Source organism: Rhinoderma darwinii, chromosome 1 (genome assembly GCF_050947455.1).
Source record: "Rhinoderma darwinii isolate aRhiDar2 chromosome 1, aRhiDar2.hap1, whole genome shotgun sequence".
NCBI lineage: Eukaryota > Metazoa > Chordata > Amphibia > Anura > Rhinodermatidae > Rhinoderma > Rhinoderma darwinii.
In genome coordinates this window covers 333,705,114-333,726,150 of record NC_134687.1, presented here as the reverse complement: position 1 = coordinate 333,726,150, position 21,037 = coordinate 333,705,114, and the positions used below count along the sequence as shown (strand labels likewise).

Here is a 21,037-nt window from a genome sequence, read left to right as displayed (position 1 = left end):
ACTGAAGTTTACGTCACAGTGCCTGGTAAACTAATAAAGCTGATCGGTGGGGGTGACAGGAGTCAGACTCCCACCGATCTGATATGGGTGAACTACAATAAGGATGGGCCATTAATACAACAGTACCGGAGAACCTCTTTAAGGCTCACTAATTGTTCCCATACATAGTAACACCATGTATCTACCCAAGTAGGGGGTCTTTCTCACATGATAATAACACCCCTGCGTGGGTCGACACATAGTGTTACTATGCATGGGTGCCAATAAAGATGCTGAATGAATTAGATGCTTTGGAATACTTGGCGTTTGGATGGAAACTGGACAGTTTTGCGTTGCATCAAGCAAATGTCCTTACTTGCCTGTGCTGTCATATTGCCATTTGTTAAAGATTATGAGGATTGTCAGACAGACTTTTACTGCATAACATCACTGCTAGTAGTCTTGAAGGGGTTCTCCGATCGTTAAAAATGGTTAACTGCAGTAAGATTAGTCCCTTACTAATATATCTGAGATGTCTATGTAAGCCAGTCTCACGTGCAGCCACATGATCATGCTCCTGGTCAGTGGTGTAACTATAGGGGGTCGCAACGGTTGCAGTTGCCACACAGCGCTGACCGCGCTTCCAACAGTATTTGCGTTCTCAGGACACAGATACAGTTCAGCCTTGCTCCAGCATTCACTGTGGGGCGAGCAGCTCGGCGCAGGCAGGCGCAATGTAGTGACGACATCGCGCCTATCTGCGCCGAGTCACTCACAGCACAGTGCAGAAGGATCTCCTCCACCTGTCGTGGGAACGGGGATAGGTAAGTAATTATGTTATTATTTTTCTATTTGGTACATACATATGGGGGCATTATACTGGGTATGGGGGGCATATGGTAGCTGCTGAGGGAGCATTATACTATATGGGGGGCATTATACGGGCATTGTACTGTATGGGACAGCTATAAGGGGCATGAAATATCTGGGAGAGGAGCGGCGACTCATGGAAACTGCAGTATATATGGTAATCCAACCCACACCATGCCTTAGGAAAATGAAAAGAACAGTGCTGCACAGAGCTAGGCAATATAATGAAAAATAACTACTTCTGAGCTATGGTGGCATCATCTGGTGACCATTCAGACACATATAGATACGTTGGTGCTTTTCATAAGATCAGAAAACACTTAACTTTACCTTTAAAAAGTTCTTGTTTTACAAAGGAATTCTCTTTCTCCTCTTGCAGGGCCATTCTTTCCAAACTACATTGCTTTCTTGCCACCGCTAACTCATATTCCAGACTCTGGCGAACTGCTTCCCCTTTCTCAACTTCACAACGGTACTTTGCCAATTGGTTTTCACAAGATGACAACTAGGGATGGTTATAAAATATTATATGAAGTCATGTATGTTGCAGTAATTACAGTATTCATATTTATAACCATATACACAGTCAAGTCACATTATTATGACCACCTCCTACTTTCGACGTCGGCAGCGCGTAGCCCATGAAGGAAGTGATGTCATGGGCTGGCTTGCTAGGTATATAAGGTGTACGATAGGCTGTCTGAACACATATCACTCATTGTTGGCATGGGTAAAGGGGCGATTTATCAGAGTTGCAAAAAGGGATGATTATTGGCTTTCAGGCCAAGGGTGGCAGTATTTCTCAAACAGCGCAGTTTGTGGACTGTTCGCGTGCTGCTGTGGTGAAAGTGTATCGTGAGTGGACAAATGGCACCATTGGGAATAACCGACGTGGAGACTGCGGAGCACCACGTGCCACTGATGTGAGAGGTGAACGCCAGCTACGAAGGTGCGCGAGGGCCGAACGACATGCTACAGTGGAGCAGCTCACTGTGAAAATCAACCAGGGAGCTACCAGGCGTATGTCTAAAACTATAGTTCAGCGAACCCTACTGCGTATGGGGCACCGAAGCAGACAGATGGTCACTGCTCCTATGCTAACCAAGGTGCATTGGAAAAAAAGGCTTCAATTTGCACGGTAGTATCTAAATTGGATCACCGATGATTGCCTTCTCCGATGAGTCAGGTTTTCTGCTTCATCGAACGGATGGACGTTAGCGTGTCAGGCGAGAAACATCAAAGAATCAAACACCCTGCAACAATTGCTGGAAGAACGCAAGCTGGTGGTGGCACCATTATGGTCTGGGGAATTTTTTCATGGCATTCTCTGGGCCCACTTATCCACGTGGAGGGCATCCGGAACCGATTTGGGTATGAATCCATCGTTGCAGATCACGTCCACCCATACGTGCAGCTTGTCTTCCCTGGGGCAGATGGAATCTTCCAGCAAGTCAATGCGACATGTCACACGGCTAGAAATGCCCCACAGTGGTTGGAAGAGAACGACCAAGATTTCCAAGTACTTTCCTGACGCCCTAATTTGCCAGACTAACCCAATTGAGCATCTGTCGATCGTCTTGTCTTGCTATATGGATCCTCCCTCACGCACCCTCCAGCAAATGTGGGATGGTTGCAGTCAGCATGGCTCCAGATACCTGGGACAACCGACCAGCACATTATTGAGTCACTCCCGGCCCATCTAGCTGCTGTCCAAGCTGCACACGGCGGTTACTCTGGATATTAGCAGGTGATCATAATAATAGGATTCGATTAAGTTCTCCACTCCCTGGGAAACGCTACTTCCATTCCTACCTCAGATAAGCTTGGTTTAGGCTGGGCTAGTAAAGCATTCTATAAATCTTGCCGAGCACTGTATCCTAATGCTATGATCAAGCTTCTTTGTACTTGTTCAAATACGTTTGCGATTTCTACTGTAAAAGTGACATGTCTTGCTGCTGTTTTCTGGGGAAATCCTAAATAGGTTTTGATCAACCCCAGTCAACAAAAGTAAATCTTCCGAAGAAAAAAAAAAAAAAAATATATATATATATATATATATATATATATATATATATGTTTAAGTGGAACATCCTAACTTGATGATGAGGCACTAAATAAGTAACCAGAGAAATACAAGTATCGGGTATAGGCTGTGTAGGAGTAAAACACTTTCTGCTTAGTCTCCACCTTGTAGTGACTGGAGCCTACCCCAATAGTTTTTGTGTCCTCCACTGACACGAGCGAGAAATATATTTTACAAAGTTACATGTAACACATTATTTTACCTCTTCATTATATTTTGCTACCAGATCTAAAGTTTCATTTGTAGCCTTGGTATGTTTGTAACGGAGCTCTGCCATGTCATCCAGTTCTTCCTTTTCACGCTTAAATGGCATGGACCTGGAAAAAGTACAACATTCATTCGAGCAAAATAACAATGTGGAGCATCGGAATAGCTTTGGGACTATGTTATAAACAAGAATTTATATATTTAAAAAGGAGTATTCCAGGCCAAAAAAATTCTAAGCTATGTTCATCAGTACCATAGACTTTGAATGTAGCGGCAGGGCAAATGCCCGATCACCGCTCCATTCAAACTCCTTTTAGTTGCAGTTGTGAAGCTGGGGGTGGGGGGGGGGGTGGGACCAGGGTCCCCTAATCTAGCGATTGGTGGGGGTTCCAGTGGTCGGACCCCCACTCATCTAACATTTATCTCCTAGCAGTGGATAGGTGACAAATGCTTTTCGCTGAAATACTTATGTAAAAGTGCCTATAGACAGAATGTTCTTTTTAAATTTTCCAATAAGCCACACATTATTTCTATAGCTCTAAACTTATTTAAGTTGAGAATTAGATACAGGTACAATTATTGAGATTTTGTATAAAACACCACGTCACAAGGCACTAATGTGGACTGATCCTGCTGAGAATGGAAGGGGGTCCATCACCCATGTGATTCTATTTAGGGCAGCATGAGGTAGAGATGCTGATGAGGTAGAGACGCTGATGAGGTAGAGACGCTGATGAGGTAGAGACGCTGATTTCAGCGTGATGAGTGTTATGTCTCCGTGTGCTGTAGTTTCGTGAAACGTAGGCTGGGTTCACACGAGCATGTTACGTCTGTAAAGGACGGAACGTATTTCGACCGCAAGTCCCGGACCGAACACACTGCAGGGAGCCGGGCTCCTAGCATCATAGTTATGTACGATGCTAGGAGTCCCTGCCTCGCTGCAGGACAACTGTCCCGTACTGTAATCATGTTTTCAGTACGGGACAGTAGTTCCACGGAGAGGCAGGGACTTCCTAGCGTCGTACATAACTATGATGCTAGGAGCCCGGCTCCCTGCAGTGTGTTCGGTCCGAGACTTGCGGCTCTGTCCTTTACGGACGTAACATGCACGTGTGAACCAGGACTCCCATTGCGCTGTGAGGAAGAGTCCTCGGTATTTGTGGCCTGCCGCTATCCCCACGCTTACGCTTCTGGTTGACCGTTTTCTTCCTATTACTGTGAGTAGGGAGTAAACTGTCAATCAGCAGTGGGAAGGTGGGGTTATGGGCACCTCATGAATACGCCGGACACTTTCCTCACAGCGCGATATGAGCGTTGTACAAATAAAAGTAAACGTTTTATAAAAAGTACACCTCACCTGCACTTATAACGCTGAAATCAGCGTCTCTGCCACTCTCTTATTCTGCCCTCAGTGAGGACAGCAAAAATTTGGGGACAGATGCTCTTAAATTGAAACGCTGACACATCCATTTCCTTCCTTTAATTTTTTTTTTAAATAAACCACAAGACTACAGACTAAATCATACACACCTCGGAGTCAAAGATCTTGTAATAAGGCGTCTGTATCACACGGAATGGCTGTTTCTTAACGATGTAAAGCACCAAATACTGTGGCACCGTGTTAGCCGGTGATGGTAAATACTTTTGTGTCAAAAAAGAGAGTGATGCCTTTATCAGCTAACCGAAAAAGACAAATCACAATTGATATCACTCCTACAATACATTGGCCTTTTTCGACACAAAGGTTTTTAACATCACAAACTCACAAGGAGTAATCCGTGTCCATGCAGCTCCCTCTCGATGTTGTTATACTTTAACAGAAATTATTTGCACATGCTACTTTCAACCGAAGGTCTCATGCACAAGTATGCCATGTGCCCCAACTGTATGGCAGTGTACTGACTGTGATATGGATACCTAGGCACTCTGTAGAAATCAATGGGCACCATAAACAGGATCTGCATGACATGGATCTTAATAGGATTGCCTCCGTAGGACTTAAAGGGGTTTTCCCACGAGGAAAATTTATGACATATAGGGGCCCGCACCTATCACTAGGGGTTTAGGGCGCTCCATTTTAGAGATAGGTGCGGGTCCCTGAGGTGGGACCCGCATCTATCTGACATTTATGACATATCCTGTGGATATGTCATAAATGTCCCTCGTGGGAAAACCCCTATAGATTAGTAAGACGCCCAAATGCAGATTTTTGAGCCAAAGGCAGAAGCAGTTTTAAAAGGGAAAGTAAATATAAAGGAAAGAACTTATTCTTCAACTTCCGCCTTAAAAATCTGCAGAATGCGCCGATTTCTGTCCAGAAAAATGTTCAGCAGCATGTGGATAAGATTTGTTCATCCGCAGCATTTCTGTACCATGCGAGTCCAGCCGAAGGCCTCATGCACATGACCGTAGCGGTGTGCACAGCCCGTGATTGCGGCACGGAAGCCAGCGGAGCGTCATCCGCGGCCCGCCCGCAAATCACGGGCCGTGCACATTATTGATTTCAATGAGCCTGGACTGCAAACGCGGCCTGTAATAAAAACACGTCCTATCTTTTTGCGGTCCAGGTTCCCACCCAGTGCACGGACCATGGAAACCACCATCGTGTGCATGGGCCCAAAGCAATGAATGGGTCCGCAATTCACACGCAGATTTTCGAGTGAATTGCCGATGCAAAAACACGTTTGTGTGCATGAGGCCTAAGAGTATGACATGGCTGTGAAAGATGGTTCGGAATTCAAATGATATCCTTTATTTTCAGGTGCAGTTGTACTTCTTTTACTGCAAGTTAAAACCCCCAAAAAAGTTACTCTGAGAATTCTGGACCTCCAGTCTGTAAAGGCAAATTCTCATTCACCCTCTTAAACTATTATTATTGGGTCGGCACTGGGGATGTCACGATCCCAGAATTTTGATTTCTATACCGATACTTTGTGTAGTATTGTGATTTTCGATTCCAAAACGATACTTTGCCAATAATTGAAAAACAAAAACCCACAAAAAAAGTCCTTCCATTTTCTAATGTGAGGCACGAGGTATTATGAAGTTTGAACCTCTATGTGCGTCACATTAATAGTAATTACGCCCATCATGTACCTCACACATTAACCCAATGTTGCCCATTATGACTGTGAGGTACATGATGGGGTTAATTACTATTAATGTGAGACACATGGAGGTTCAAAACTCATAACACCACGTGCCTTACATTAATAAGTGACCCCATAATTTCCCTCAGATAATGGTAACATTAGGGGTTAACCCCTTAGGGACACAGACAATTTTGGCCTTGAGGACAGAACATTTTTTTATTTTTATGCCCTAACAACAGGAAATATGGTTAGACAAGCCCTGGGGTCCTTCAATGGACCCTAGACTGTCTGTCCATATAAGATGTGTCCCTCGATTGCGTCACAGGGGTTCCCTGTGACACGATGAAAGGGGGATCCCCTTCTCATTCCCCCTTTTGAATGCCGCAGTGAGCTTTGATCACGGAATTCAAGGAGATAACAGCGGAGAGCACAGGTTTTTCTGATCTCCGCTGTTAGAGCGGGGCTGCGGCTGTGTTTTACAGCGATTACCCCGCTCCTGATCGGTCTGTGCTGATCCGGCCGGTGCTGCACTAATGAGCGGCGGTGCCGGCAATGAAGACAAAGAACATAGGGGTGCTGTGCACGCTCCTTGTTCTCTGTCTTCAGGGCTATCACCGCGACTCATTAGTGCAACGCTGGCCGCATCATATCTAGGTAGTTACTAGTTTCATGTATTACAATACTAAGCTGTGAGGCCGTTCACGGTATTGAAACGTTTGAGGGTGCACATCATTCAAATATTATCAATATTTCGATGCATCATGCAACCCTAGTCGGCACCTTTGTCTAGCGATGCATCGCTGCTACCCCGGCTGATCTCTGTGTAGCCGGCCACCTGGGTTAACACTTCGCCACATGTGATGCTGGACTCGGATTGGCTGCAGTGATCACATGGGACAAAACATTATCCCAGGAGGCCGGCTACACAGAGACCAGCCGGAGAGCAGGGATGCGTTGCTACGGGAGAGCACGAGGAGACGAGTATTGTATTGTTTTTATTTAAAAGTGAAAAATGGGTTGTTTTTTTTCTAGTTGCGATTTTTGCTGCGGAAATACAGCTATTCCGCAGCAAAAAAACCTGCAACATTTGTTTTGGATTTTCACTTTTTCATTAAACTAAAATAGAAAAAAATCTGAAATTATTCAGCAGTGAAATCTTACGCAGTGTGTGGATGATATTTATTAAAATCTCATCCACTTTGCAGCTACTATAATATGCTACGGACTTTCCACCTGCAAATCCAGATGGAGAATTCTCAGGAACCTAGCTGTACTATATTATGTAGAGGCTATGTACATTTCTGAAAGCGTTTTTTGTTTTTTCAATAAAAATGTGTATCAGTGTATTTGGTGCAACTTTGTAATTACATTTTATTAAGAATTATTTTTATTTTGAGATACAGCTGCTTTGTATTCTGTATACACTGAGACCTGAATCAGTCAGGTCAGCAGGACTGACGGGTTCAGTGTCAGCGAGTCACGCAGGATCCACCTGTTGTTGATCACATCAAAGTTATGAACTTAGATGTGATCGTTAATAGCTCGATCCAGCGTGTCTGACTCGCTGATACTGAACCCATCAGTCCTGCTGACCTGACTGATTCAGGTCTCAGTGAATGATACAGCTACTCTGTATACAAGATACAAAGCAGCTGTATCTCAAAAAGTAAAAATAATTTTTAATAAAAAGTAATTAGAAAGTTGCACCAAACACACTGAAAGGGCCAGTTCACACTGAGTTTTTTTTACACTTTTTTTGACACGGAAACCGCGTGGGAAAACGCCAAAAAACGGCCGAAAATGCCTCCCATTGATTTCAATGAGAAGCGGAGGGGATTTTTTCCCACGAGCAGATAAACCGGCTCGCGGGAAAAAGAAGGGACATGCCCCATCTTCGGGTGTTCACGCCTCTGACCTCCCATTGACATCAATGGGAGGCACAGAAAGCGTATTTCGCAGCGTTTTATACCCGCGGTGCTCAACGGCCGCGGGTGAAAAACGCAGTGAAAGGCTATGTTCACACGGGGTCTTTTGCCGAGTTTTTTGACGCGGAAACCGCGTCGCAAAACTCGGCAGAAACGGCCCGAGAACGCCTCCCATTGATTTCAATGGGAGGCGTCGGCGTCTTTTTCCCGCGAGCAGTAAAACTGCCTCGCGGGAAAAAGAAGCGACATGCCCTATCTTCGGGCGCTTCCGCCTCCGACCTCCCATTGACTTCAATGGGAGGCAGGAGAAAGCGTGTTTTCTGCCCGCGGCGCTCAATGGCCGCGGGCGAAAAACGGCGCGATCATTGCTATTCACACGGAGTATTTTGGGGGAGGAATATCTGCCTCAAAATTCCGTTTGGAGCTTTGAGGCAGATATTCCTCCCCCAAAATACTCCGTGTGAACATAGCCAAAATCGGCGTGCAGGCAGAGGAAAATCTGCCTCAAAATTCCAAACTGAATTTTGAGGCAGATTTTCCTCCTGCAAAAAACTCCGCGTGAACCCAGCCATACACATTTATATTTAGATTAAAACAACAAAGTTTTCAAAAGGTGTACACAGCCTTCAAACTAGCACTCCTTGTTCTGCAAAGATCGTACAAAAGGAAATCAGAAAAAAAATTAATCTATGGCAGTCACATTGTTATGAATAAGGCAATAGAAACAAAAAGGTTAACAACAGATTCCATTTACTGGAACAACACCGTGTGCCTACATAAGATAGGGATCTACAATTAAAATGACTATTAATCACAATCTTACCTCTTAACTTCATTAGAAGCCGTGTGGTTTTGAGAAATGAACGTCATCTTGTCCATATTGGTAGCTGTTATTTTCTGAACAGGACAATGTCTATTATTTTAAATTGGTCCTTTTCTTCCAGAGGCTGAACACCATGATGACATCTTATATGGATTTATGACTGCACGTGAACGAAAAAAAACTAGGTAATTGCTAGAAAAATAATGTCAAAGCCCTTTTGATGAAGAGCATGGTGCCCCAGCTCACTGTCAACAACCTAATTTAATATTTCATCTCTGGAAAAACACGATAACACTGACCCAACATAGCCACGTAAAACAATCGTGTATTTACAGCTTCTGTCACCGGACCCAATCAATAAACAAGGGCATCTTTTAATGAATCAAATTAAGTGGGGGCTGTTGCACCCACTTGCTTAAATTTATTAGGGGATCTAAAAAGAAGAATACATTTGAATGGGGTCTGTCGGGTAAATTTGTTTAGTTAACTGAAAACAGAAAAATTAAACGTCCAATAACTTTTAGGAAGATTTATCAAAATAAGCGCAAAGGAAAAGTAGAGAAGTTGCCCATAGCAACCAATCAGGTTGTTGCATTCAATTTCCAAAGGACCTCCGAAATCTGATTGGTTGCTATTAGCAATTCCTATATTTTTCCCTTGCGCTAGTTTTGACTTTATACTGAAGTCAATGTATAAATAGTCAATCCAGAAGAAATTAACACAAACCAGTTTTTCTTTAAAAAATACAAAAAGCATTAAAAAAAAAAAAAAAAAAAAAGTCAGTCTAATCTGTTGTTAGGGTGTTTTTCTATCCCTGTGTGCATTTTGAAAATGTACGTTTTCTCTCTCCATACCTGCAGAGTGGGCTAATATCTCCCTAATTCTGCTCCTCTTCCTCGCTCAGCTGCATCCCTTATTCGCCCTTCCTCCGGTCTATTATTTACGGTATTATTAATATTTATAAAAGTGACAACAAATTCTGCAGCACTTTACAATTGAGGAAGTACCAGAGATGTCAATAATGTAGAGGAAGAGTGATCCAGCGCTGATGTTGGTTTAAAAGGGAAGTGAGAGTCCCATGTTTATTAGAAAAAAAATTTGAGTAAAAATGGAACGGGAGACGCAGTCCCAAAGTGCAAGTAGTCAGGGTATATGCCCAAGCCTACGCGTTTCGAACGCGGTCTGCGTTCTTAATCTTGCCATGATTAAGAACGCAGACCGCGTTCGAAACGCGTAGGCTTGGGCATATACCCTGACTACTTGCACTTTGGGACTGCGTCTCCCGTTCCATTTTTACTCAAATTTTTTTTCTAATAAACATGGGACTCTCACTTCCCTTTTAAACCAACATCAGCGCTGGATCACTCTTCCTCTACATTATTGTTTCATACCGCGGGCCGTCGCGGGGATCCGATGGACGCTGTTGGAGACGCAGACCGGTGAGCTGGAGGTTCTCTCCCTGTTTCTATTACCAGAGATGTCAAATGACAAGATATTAAAAATAATGAACAATGAGAGAAGTCCCTGCCCCCATGAGCTTACAATCTAAAGGTACTGGGAGGAGTGACAATAGGTACATGGTGCTCCTTTTGTACACAGGACCTGCCCATTGTATTGACAAGGGGTATAAATAAAGCTGCATGAGCCCGCCGTCACCCAGGCAGTATCTGAGCCAACACGGATAAAAAGTGTCAGATGGGTAGCGAGGTGAGGACAGGGTAAGGTGGAGATATCTGTGACCAGGTCAGGTTGTGTAAGGGCCATGGACTATGGTATTGTTATTATTACGACCACCTGGAACATCCCTTTCAGGTTTAGAAAGCAGAGGGAACATATTTAAACTGGATCAGTTACCAGATACGCATCACAGGGCATAAGTATTGGGTCCCGTTATTTCATTTAAAGGGAGTATGTCATGAAGTTTCAGGCTAACAAACGGCTGACACTGCTAGTTAGTGATAGGGCAAAGTAAAGAGTTAAATATTAGTGTGGAAAATCTTAGGGCATGAATCAGGGTAAAAAATAAAACCTTTGTTTTGCCGCCAGTCATGTGCAAATTAGGTTTGCTGACCTCCCCCCAATGCCCTCCCTCTGCAGTTGATTGAGGGCTATACTTGTATATTTTATCATACAAGCAGAGCTGTCAATCAACTGCAGAGGGGAGGGGTTTGAAACTCTAGATGCCGGACACTTCCTGGTTCGGAGTACACAAAAACCTAATTTGCATATGGCGGAATAAAAGTAATTTTTAACCCTGACGCCAGCCCTAAAGATCTCCCACACTGGTATGTCCCTCTTTCTTTTCCCTATGGCTAACTAGCGGTGTCAGCCCTAAATCTGGTGTCAGACTCACTTTATGTTGGTTTTATTTTTTTATAATAATCTTACAAATGTTGTACACGGTAAAGTTTTGATATTGGCAGGTGACACAAAATTCTGAAGAGAATACTATTTATTGGGGGTATGGAGACATAATGGAAATTTGGGCTAAAAATTTCAAATAAAAAAAGTATTGGATTATTTGCTTTTCCAGTAAAAATGTGTATGTGTTAAAAGGATTTAATTCCGTTTTTTTCCCCCCTTAAAAATTATTATATTATTTCCGAACATAAATAATAACGCAAGCAGGATATTTAACCCCTTCCCTCTTTGGCCACTTTTGACCTTCCTGACAGAGACTCATTTTTCAAATCTGACATATTTCACTTTATGTGGTAATAACTTTGGAATGCTTTTACCTATCCAAGCGATTCTGAGATTGTTTTCTCGTGACACATTGGACTTTATGTTACTGTTAAAATTTGCTAAATACATTCAGTATTTAATTGTGAAAAACACCAAAATTTTGCAAAAAAATTAAATACATTTGCATTTTTCTAAATTTAAACGTATCTGCTTGTAAGACAAATAGTAATACCACACAAAATTGTTGACAATTCACATCCCTCATAGGTCTACTTTAGGGTATGTGCACACACACTAATTACGGACGTAATTCGGGCGTTTTTGCCCCGAATTACGTCCGAAAAAAGCGCCTCGATAGCGCTGACAAACATCTGCCCATTGAAAGCAATGGGCTGACGTTTGTCTGTTCACACGAGGCGTATATTTACACGCCGCTGTCAAAAGACGGCGCGTAAATAGACGCCCGCGTCAAAGAAGTGACCTGTTACTTCTTGGGGCGTAATTGGAGCCGTTATTCATTGACTCCAATGAATAGCAGCGCCAATTACTTCCGTAACTGACGCGGCGTTCAAGCACCTGCACATGCCATTACGGCTGAAATTACGGGGATGTTTCCTCCTGAAAACATCCCCGTAATTTCAGCCGTTACGGACGCTGTCGTGTGAACATACCCTTAGATTGGCATCGTTTTTTGAACGTCCTTTTATTTTTCTATGACGTCACAAGGCTTAGAACTTTAGCAGCAATTTCTCACATTTTCAAGAAAATGTCAAAAGACTATTTTTACAGGGACCAGTTCAGTTGTGAAGTGGCTTTGAGGGCTTTATATATTAGAAACCCCCAATAAGTCACCCCATTTTAAAAACTTCACCCCTCAAAGTATTAAAAAAAACATTTGGAAAGTTTCTTAACCCTTTAGACATTTCACAGGAATTAAAGCAAAGTAGAGGTGAAATTTACAAATTTCATTTTTTTTTTGCAGAAATTCATTTTTAATTCATTTCTTTTGTAACAAACTTTTACCAGAGAAACGCAACTCAATATTTATTGCCCTGATTCTGCAGTTTTAGGAAACATCCCACATGTGGCCCTAGCGTGCGAATGGACTGAAGCACCAGCCTCAGAATCAAAAGGAGTACCTAGTGGATTTTGGGGCCTTCTTTTTTTTAGAATATATTTTAGGCACCATGTCAGGTTTGAAGGGCTCTTGCGGTGCCAAAACAGTGGAAATCTCCCAAAAGTGAACCCATTTGGGAAACTACACCCCTCAAGGAAATGATCTAGGGGTGTAGTGAGCATTGCATTTTGATGCCACAGGTTTATTGCAGAAATTATTGGAAGCGGGCCGTGAAAATGAAAATTTACATTTTTTTCAAAGAAAATTTAGGTTTAGCTAATTTTTTCTCATTTCCACAAGGACTAAAGGAGAAAAAGCATCGCAAAATTTGTAAATCAATTTCTCCCGAGTAAAACAATACCCCACATGTGGTCATAAACGGCTGTTTGGAGAAACGGCGTGGCTCAGAAGGGAAAGAGCGACATTTGGCTTTTGGAGCTCAAATTTAGCAGGAATGGTTTGCGGAGACCATGTCACATTTGCAAAGCCCCTGAGGGACCAAAACAGTGAAAACGCCCACAAAGTGAACACATTTAGGAAACTACACCCCTTGAGGAAATCATCTAGGGGTGTAGTGAGCATTTTGACCCCACAGGTGCTTCATAGAATTTATTAGAATTGGGCAGTGAAGATAAAAACAATCCCTTTTCTTCAATAAGACGTAGCTTTAGTTTACAATTTTTCATTTTCTCAACAAATAAAAGGAAAAAAAAGAACCCCGACAGATGTAAAGAAATTTCTCCCGAGTACGGCAATACCCCATATGTGGTCATAAACTGCTGTTTGGGCACATGGCAGGGCTCAGAAGGGAAGCAGCGGCATTTGGCTTTTGGAGTACAGATTTTGCTGGATTGGTTTCTGGTCGCTATGTCGCATTTGCAAAGCCCGTGCGGGAACAAAACAGTGGTAACCCACCAGAAGTGACCTGATTTTGGAAACTACACCCCTCAAGGTATTCACCTAGGGGTGTAGTGACCATGTTAACCCCGCAGGTGTTTTGCAGAAAGAATTGTGCACTCGATGTTGCAGAGTGAAAATGGGATTTTTTCCATAGATATGCCAATATGTGGTGCTCAGCTTGTGCCACCAGAACAAGACAGCTCTCTAATTATCATGCTGTATTTCCCGGTTTTAGAAACACCCTACATTGGGCACTAATCTTTTGCCTGGACATTCGACCAGGCTCAGAAGTGAAAGAGTACCATGCGAAGTTGAGGCCTAATTTGGCGATTTACAAAGTATTGGTTCACAATTGCAGAGGCTCTGATCTGAAATAATAAAAGAAACCGCTGAGGAGTGATCCCATTTTGGAAACTACACCCCTCAAGGCATTTATTAAGGGGTGTAGTGAGTCTTTTCCATAAATGATTGCGCTACGGATGGTGCAAAGTAAAAATCTCAATTTTCCCCTAGCTTGTGCTACTGGAGACACACACCCCAAAAATTGTTAAAAGGGTTCTCTAGGGTATGGCGATGCCATATATGTAGAAGTAAACTGCGGTTTGGGCACGCTGTAGGGTGCAGAGGGGAGGGATCGCCATTTGGCTTTTGGAGCTTGGATTTTTCTTGGTAGTAGTTTTGTTTGGTGTATTACTGGTATTTCAATTTATAATGTGGGGGCAAATGTAAGCTGGGCAGAGTACATCAGGGGCATAGTCAGGTGGTATAATAATGGGGTAAAAAATAAATAAAAAAATCACTAGATATTTGTTACGCTGTGAAGCAATCATTTCTGCACAGGCCGGTGTCGCACTGATAAATGGTGTCCTTTCTTATCCACCTTTTGGTCCACATTCCGCACCTTTGCAGTTTGGGGAATTTTGCTGGGAAGTGTTGTCCTGGTATAATACGGGCACCATTGCTTCCAGCAGATGTTTGGGCCCTACTGTTCCTGGTTCCCTAACTTTAGGGCCTTGATAATTCGCCTCTTGAAACTGAAGAAATGTTCCCCTCGGGTCGGCACAGTTGAATATTTTTTCTTTCCTGGCTTATTGGAGTCTTAACTAATTTTATTTTTTGATAGATGTAGTAGTATGAGGAGAATTTGTTTTCGGGACGAGCTGTACTTTTTATTCGTACCATTTTGGGGTACATGCGACTTTTTGATCAATTCTTATCCTATTTTTTGGGAGGCCAGGTGATCAAAAAACTGCAATTCTGGCATAGTTATTTAGTTTTAATGACCATGCGTCATAAATTACATGTTACCTTTATTCTGCGGGTCAGTCCGAATAACATTACTTATGTAAAAATGTATTTTTTCTGTCGCCAAGTTGTCAGAACCATAACTTTTTAATCGACAGAGCTGTATGAGGGCTTGTTTTTTTGCGAGACGAGCTATTGTTTTTATAGGTACCATTTTTTGATACATGCGACTTTTTGATCACTTTTCATTCCAATATCTGTGTAGGGCAAAGTGACCAACGAACAGAAATTCTGGTATAGTTTTTAAAGTTGTTTTTTTTTACGCTGTGTACCGCGTGGAATAAATAGCATAATATTTTTATAGTTCAGGCCGTTGTGGCAAAGGGCAAATGTGTTTTATTTTATTACTTGAAACTTTTATTATGTTTTAAAACTATTTTTCTTCACTTTTTTCACTAGGGGACTTGAAGGTCCAACTGTCAGATTTTTTTTTTTTCTAATAGATTGCACTAGCTGTGTAGTGCAATGTATTAGATCTGTCAGTCATTCACTGACCGCAAACCGATTAGGCTTCGCCTCCTGGCGGGGCCTAATCGTCTTCGTAATGGCAGAGCAGGAAGCCATTGTTAGGCCTCCTGTTGCCATAGCAGCAGTTGGCAGCAATGATTGCATGGCAGGGCTGCCGATCTGCTAGCAACCTCTAAGATGCAGCGATCGCTTTCTATCGCTGCATCTAAGGGGTTAATGGCAGGGATCGGAGCTAGCTGCGGTTTCTGTCATTACAGGTGGATGTCAGCTGTAACATACATTTTTTATCATTTAGTTGGAATGTGCTGTTCAAACTTTTGTGTTGTTTATGTGATCCATATATGTGGGGTCAGTGACTGCCTCCATTTTTGTTCTTGCACTCCTCTCATTCTGCCCTGGGTGATTCTAATTAGTTTAATGCTGGTTCCTACCATCCCCAGATATATATGTAGGCTTAGTCCTCATGCACACAAACTTATTTTTCCCTCCCATAAATACGGGTCCTTGGTCACACGTATTCGACCCGTATTGCACCAGTATTTACGGGCACGTTTTCGCTGTAAAATTGCACTGCACTAATCGGCAGCCACTTTTCTCTATCAGTGTAGGATAGAGAGAAGGGGCAGCATTTTCCAAGGTAAAAGTAAAAGAAATTCATACTTACCCTGCCGTTGTCTTGGTGACACGTCCCTCTTTCGACATCCAGTCCGACCTCCCTGGATGACGTGGCAGTCCATGTGACCGCTGCAGCCAGTGATTGGCCTGTGATTGGCTGCAGCGGTCACATGGGCTGAAACGTCATCCCGGGAGGCCGGACTGGAGGAAGAAGCAGGGAGTTCTCGGTAAGTATGAAGTCTATTTTTTTTACACGTTTATTTATATTGTGATCGGAAGTCACTGTCCAGGGTGCTGAAAGAGTTACTGCCGATCAGTTAACTCTTTCAGCACCCTGGACAGTGACTATCCACTGACGTCGCTTAGCAACGCTCCCGTAATTACGGGTGCACACACGTAGTCACCCGTAATTACGGGAGCCCCATAGACTTCTATGAGCCTGCCCGTGCCGTAATTACGGCCTAAAATAGGACATGTTCTATATTTTTCAACGGCCCGGGCAGCTTCCCGTAAGCATATGGGGAGGTACCCGTGGCCAATAGAAGTCTATGGGTCCGAAATTATCGGCCGTAATTACGGCCCGTGATTACAGGCGTTTTTACGTTCGTGTGCATGGGGCCTTAGTCCCAGTTCCGGGTGGATGTGCAGAGTAGGTCCCCACCTTACAGAGGTCGCCTTGTCGTGGCAGGTGGGCAAACACTTTTAGATCAAAATGTGCACTAAGAACATCCCTATTGTAAGTAGATTTAGCAGTAATTCACATTTATTTATATTTAGTTGTTTAGGTGGCATTAGTGTTCGCAGTGTGCTGTCGCTCTCACTCTTCAGCTTTGAAGATCAGTCTTCTGCCGAACTGGCAAGGGGGCGTGTCTCTGCTACGGACAGTGTAAGCGCTCCCCAGCTCTTTTAACACTGTCCGTAGCAGAGACACTCCCCCTTGCCAGTTCGGCAGACAAAGTACAAGACTGATCTCTCACACGAGCTGAAGAGATGAGAGCGCGCATGCGCATACTCTCTCCCCTATCCTCGCTCTTGCTGTATGTAACACTGTCCATATCTGATTGGACTGTGTCACAGCCATAGTAACACGCCCCGTTGACAGTACACGCCCCTTGACTGTTCAGGGGGTTATTTAAATATCGGGCGCCAAATATAACGGCACCAATATCTAAATAACGGAGGGAGGTAGCATTTTTTTTTAAAGTGCCCCGGGGTTTGTTCAGCCCTCCCCATTACATGCTGCACATGTATGGGGAGGTGAAAGGTTCTCTTTAAGCTTTCTGAAAAGTCCCCGCTTCTTATCATAGTGTGTTACAAAAAAATGTAGACAAATCTATGAAAAGACTGTTCATTGCGAATGAGAGGGAGTGAGATAAGGATTCATTCTAGCCCAAATAAAATGGATACTGATATGGTCTTGTATGAGAGAAAAGCTCATAAAGATGGTATTGTATTCTTGCCTGAGAAACGGTGGAGGTGCAATCTGACTTAAGCATCTAATGAAAAATTATAATGTTACATTTGAAATGTAATGTATGCCTGTGATTGGCTCAATATGAAATATTCTCATTGTACGCTATTGGCTGAATCAGAGTTATTGTCATATTCTAAATGATTGGCTGAAATCAAGCCTATACCCTTTTAGAAAGATATTATTGTAATTGTTTTGATCAATAAAGGTCAGATTATTTTTGAGCATACAAGCAGTGTGTCTGTGTCTCTTACTTCTCTCCCGATATACCCTATGATTTGGATTGGGATAAATTTACCGGGCAGTTATCGGTTGATATACCCATCTAAAACTTCAGTCGAATACATATTTTGGGCCATGATTGAGTCAACAGCAACAAAGCGCCTGGTAAGAGGATTCCCTGCCCTATTTTTTACTGGGTGTACTTTCCAAACGAGGGCCACGAGAAAAAAAAAAAAAAAATTCGAAGAAGGATTCCTTAAAATCTTAAAAAAGTAGAGTACAACGCATGTGAATGAAGTTTAGATATCGCAGCATGTAAAGCCAACTTAGGTGAAGATCTGAAGATGCTCAAGGCAAACATCATCATAACTGCTGCTTTAATAGTATGCTTCCAATGAAACCGAGCCTGTTAAAATACAGCAGTTCATGTAAATGGAGAACTACAAGTCCCAGCACAACCCACACACGCCGCTTGCACAATAGTAAGGAATTTATAGATCTGCATATGACAGACCATACCATGCTAAGACTCGGAGTGACCTACCTTCTCCATAGGTGTTTTCTAAGCTTAGAGGACAGCGGTGGTTGTTATTGTTCTTATTGATGACGTTCCTCCGGCTTCTGTGTCCCGCTGCAGAGACCGCCGGAACCGTCTCCGGCCTGTGATTGGTGGAAGCAGTTCTCCCTTGTAATGAGAGAGGTCTGATTGGTGGAAAGAAGCAGCCCGATTCAACTCTCCGAAGGGAGAGTCAGTTGCCATTGACAACAAGGAAGACGCTACGGAAGCCGATTACGGTACAAAGTGTGGCGGCAGAGCTGTTCTTTTGAGAATTCCGAAAGACAAGTGACTCTGTGACAGTATAGAAAAATGTAAACTAAGTCACCTCTAAACAGTAACACAACAATATTCAACGTTATTAATATAAATTATAAACTGTGTATGACTTATCTGAATTACATAGTAGAATTGCATACTAGTCAGAAAGATAGGGAGAAATGAAATTGTAGTACCACTGATAACCAGTAGGTGCCGCTCATAGGCCTTCCTTTGCAGAATATGGCGTGCGCTTCGTGACTAGTTCACCTTGTTTTATATATGCTACGGTCAAACCAAGTTGATGTGAAGAGATCTATGTTCGTAACCCATCAACAATTCATTCACTCATTTTCCATTTTGAAACGTCTTTACTACATAAAGTATGTACAAGTAGCTTGTCAAAACTGTCAAGCGGACGGTAGTCTCCGCCAATCAGCGCGGGTGGGCGTGGTCTTTTAGTGGGATCCTCCAGTGACAGTCAAGAGTGAACTTTGAACAAACAAAACTTTATTAGCTACTTAGACTATTACTTCCTTTATGTGGTCTTGACTTACCCCTCCTCCTCCTCCTGCAGCTTTGATCCCTGGGTGGGTTCAGGTCAGGTGCGGGGTTACGTTGCTGGTGACTGATCCACTCGCCCTGTCTTCCTTTATAGGAGGAGCGCTCAGCAGACATCACTGTCAGGTAAGGGGTTGGTGGTCACTCACTAGTATGACACTCAGGTGTTGAGCTTTTAGTCGCCCTTTAACGATGATTTTCTCTTGGGATTGATATAAAATATACAGGATGTCATGCTCCTGTCTAGGTTGTATTTCCTGGGGCTACATATGACAGCCTGGTGTAATTGCTTTGTTCAGGTCAAGTCATTGTATGCTGTGCCTACGGTTCGTTTATAAGCAACATGGAGTATTTATTATTTATCACCTTTTATACAGTGCTGTTTATTGATCCACTTTGATGAATGTGCCATATTTGTTAGAAAGTTGCATAAATAACAATTGCTGAATGTTATCCTATTGGTGGAAGCAATGTGATCATTTCACGCTGGATTTATGGCTAAAGGGGTATTCTAGCCGTTCACATTCATAACCGCTTCTGGAAAGCGCATGCTACTTTTTTTTTTTTTTCAGCGAGTAGTCATAAGTCACCTGGGAATAAAATGCCTCTGCCTCGAATTGAAAGCAGTGGGGGGGTCGGGCGTTTTTGGTGCCGATTATGACTCCAGTTCCACGCAAAAAAAACAAAACGCTATCAATGAGACAGCTCGAAGATCGGCTCTCGTTTGCGCCTTTCATAAAGCGCAATAATTGGTTATGTATGGGGGTGAGCGTTTGTTACTCCGATCGCTCTTCCCCATACATTTCCATCGTGTCGCAGTTTACACAGGGAGATGTGCTGCCGACAATGATATTTATTTCTGCATAAATGGCAATAAACGAGCGTTTGTTCATTCCTCAGCTGATTCTTTCCGTTCACACAGGGCAATGATTGGGAACGAGCGTACATGTGAACGTTTGCCCCATCATTAGCCCGTGTAGACGGCCTTTACACTCTGACCCCCCCCCCCCCCTATGTGAGCTGTAAGAGCAGCCATAGTGTTTGTTCTCAAACTTTATAAAAAATATAATTGAGGAAATGAGTGTTTACAGAATTCGGCGCCAATGTTTGGCCTCATGCACACGACCGTGTTTTTGCGTCCGCAATTCAACCGCAAATCCACGGGTAAATTGCGGACCCATTCATTTCTATGGGCCCATACACACTATCCGTGTTTTCACGGCTCTCCGCATGTCCGCACATCCGTGCCGCAGAAACTACGGACATGTCCTATTATGGGCCGCAAATGCGGTGCGGACATGCCAATAGAAGTCAATGGGCCCGTGGAAATTGCGGATACACCGCCGTGTGTCATCCGCAGTTTTGCGGATTTGCGGAAGTGTTGCTAGGCGACGACCGGGAATGAGTTCTGTCGTCATCATGTTTTACCTAGGCTTTTTATTTTTCATCCGCATTTTGCGGATTACATACGGATGAACTGCGGAGGACATACGGATGAACTGCGGATGACATTTCACGGAACACGGTCCTGGAATTTGCGGACCAGAAAAACACTACGGTCGTGTGCATGAGGCCTTTAGTTCACACCTTTCTCCTGCTTCTGGTTGAAGATAAGCAGCGGGGCATTTTACAGGTTAAACGTAAAGCGCTGTATTCCATATCTCGTAAACTTTGGACTCTTCCACCAATGGTGACCCCGTATTCGGTCTTTTTGTTTGCCGCGCTCTTAATTTGCTGCATAATCGTTTTGCTTTTGTTTGCAAACACATTAATAAGTTTCGATGGGTCAGCTTGATAAAATATTATTACGGTGCAGTTCTTGTAGAGGCTACCACGTAAACCCTTCAAAGTCCCACTGACCTATCTAATAGAGGGAGAACAATTCATTATATGACGAATT

The 21,037-nt window shown here is 43.2% G+C and overlaps 2 protein-coding genes across 4 annotated transcripts in view; one reads left to right on the top strand and one right to left on the bottom strand.

Annotated features, from left to right (window-relative positions):
* The window catches only part of CCDC171 (coiled-coil domain containing 171), a 76,641-nt gene extending 58,120 nt beyond the window's left edge, over positions 1-18,521 (bottom strand). The window contains exons 1-4 of the mRNA XM_075858786.1: positions 18,307-18,521; positions 8,980-9,139; positions 3,135-3,249; positions 1,180-1,354 (exon numbers count right to left, since the gene is read on the bottom strand). Coding sequence (XP_075714901.1) covers positions 1,180-1,354; positions 3,135-3,249; positions 8,980-9,035 — 346 coding nt within the window. The 5' untranslated portion in view covers positions 9,036-9,139; positions 18,307-18,521. The remainder of the gene's footprint in view (positions 1-1,179; positions 1,355-3,134; positions 3,250-8,979; positions 9,140-18,306) is intronic.
* Positions 1-21,037, top strand: part of ACO1 (aconitase 1) — a 254,019-nt gene that overhangs the window by 164,447 nt on the left and 68,535 nt on the right. For 2 of the 3 annotated variants that reach the window (XM_075825663.1, XM_075825660.1), the window contains exon 1: positions 19,128-19,263. The exons of the other annotated variant lie outside the window; for it this stretch is intronic. The gene's annotated coding sequence lies outside the window, so the exon portion shown is untranslated. Of the gene's footprint in view, positions 1-19,127; positions 19,264-21,037 lie in introns of those variants that run through there. 3 annotated transcript variants of the gene reach the window in all.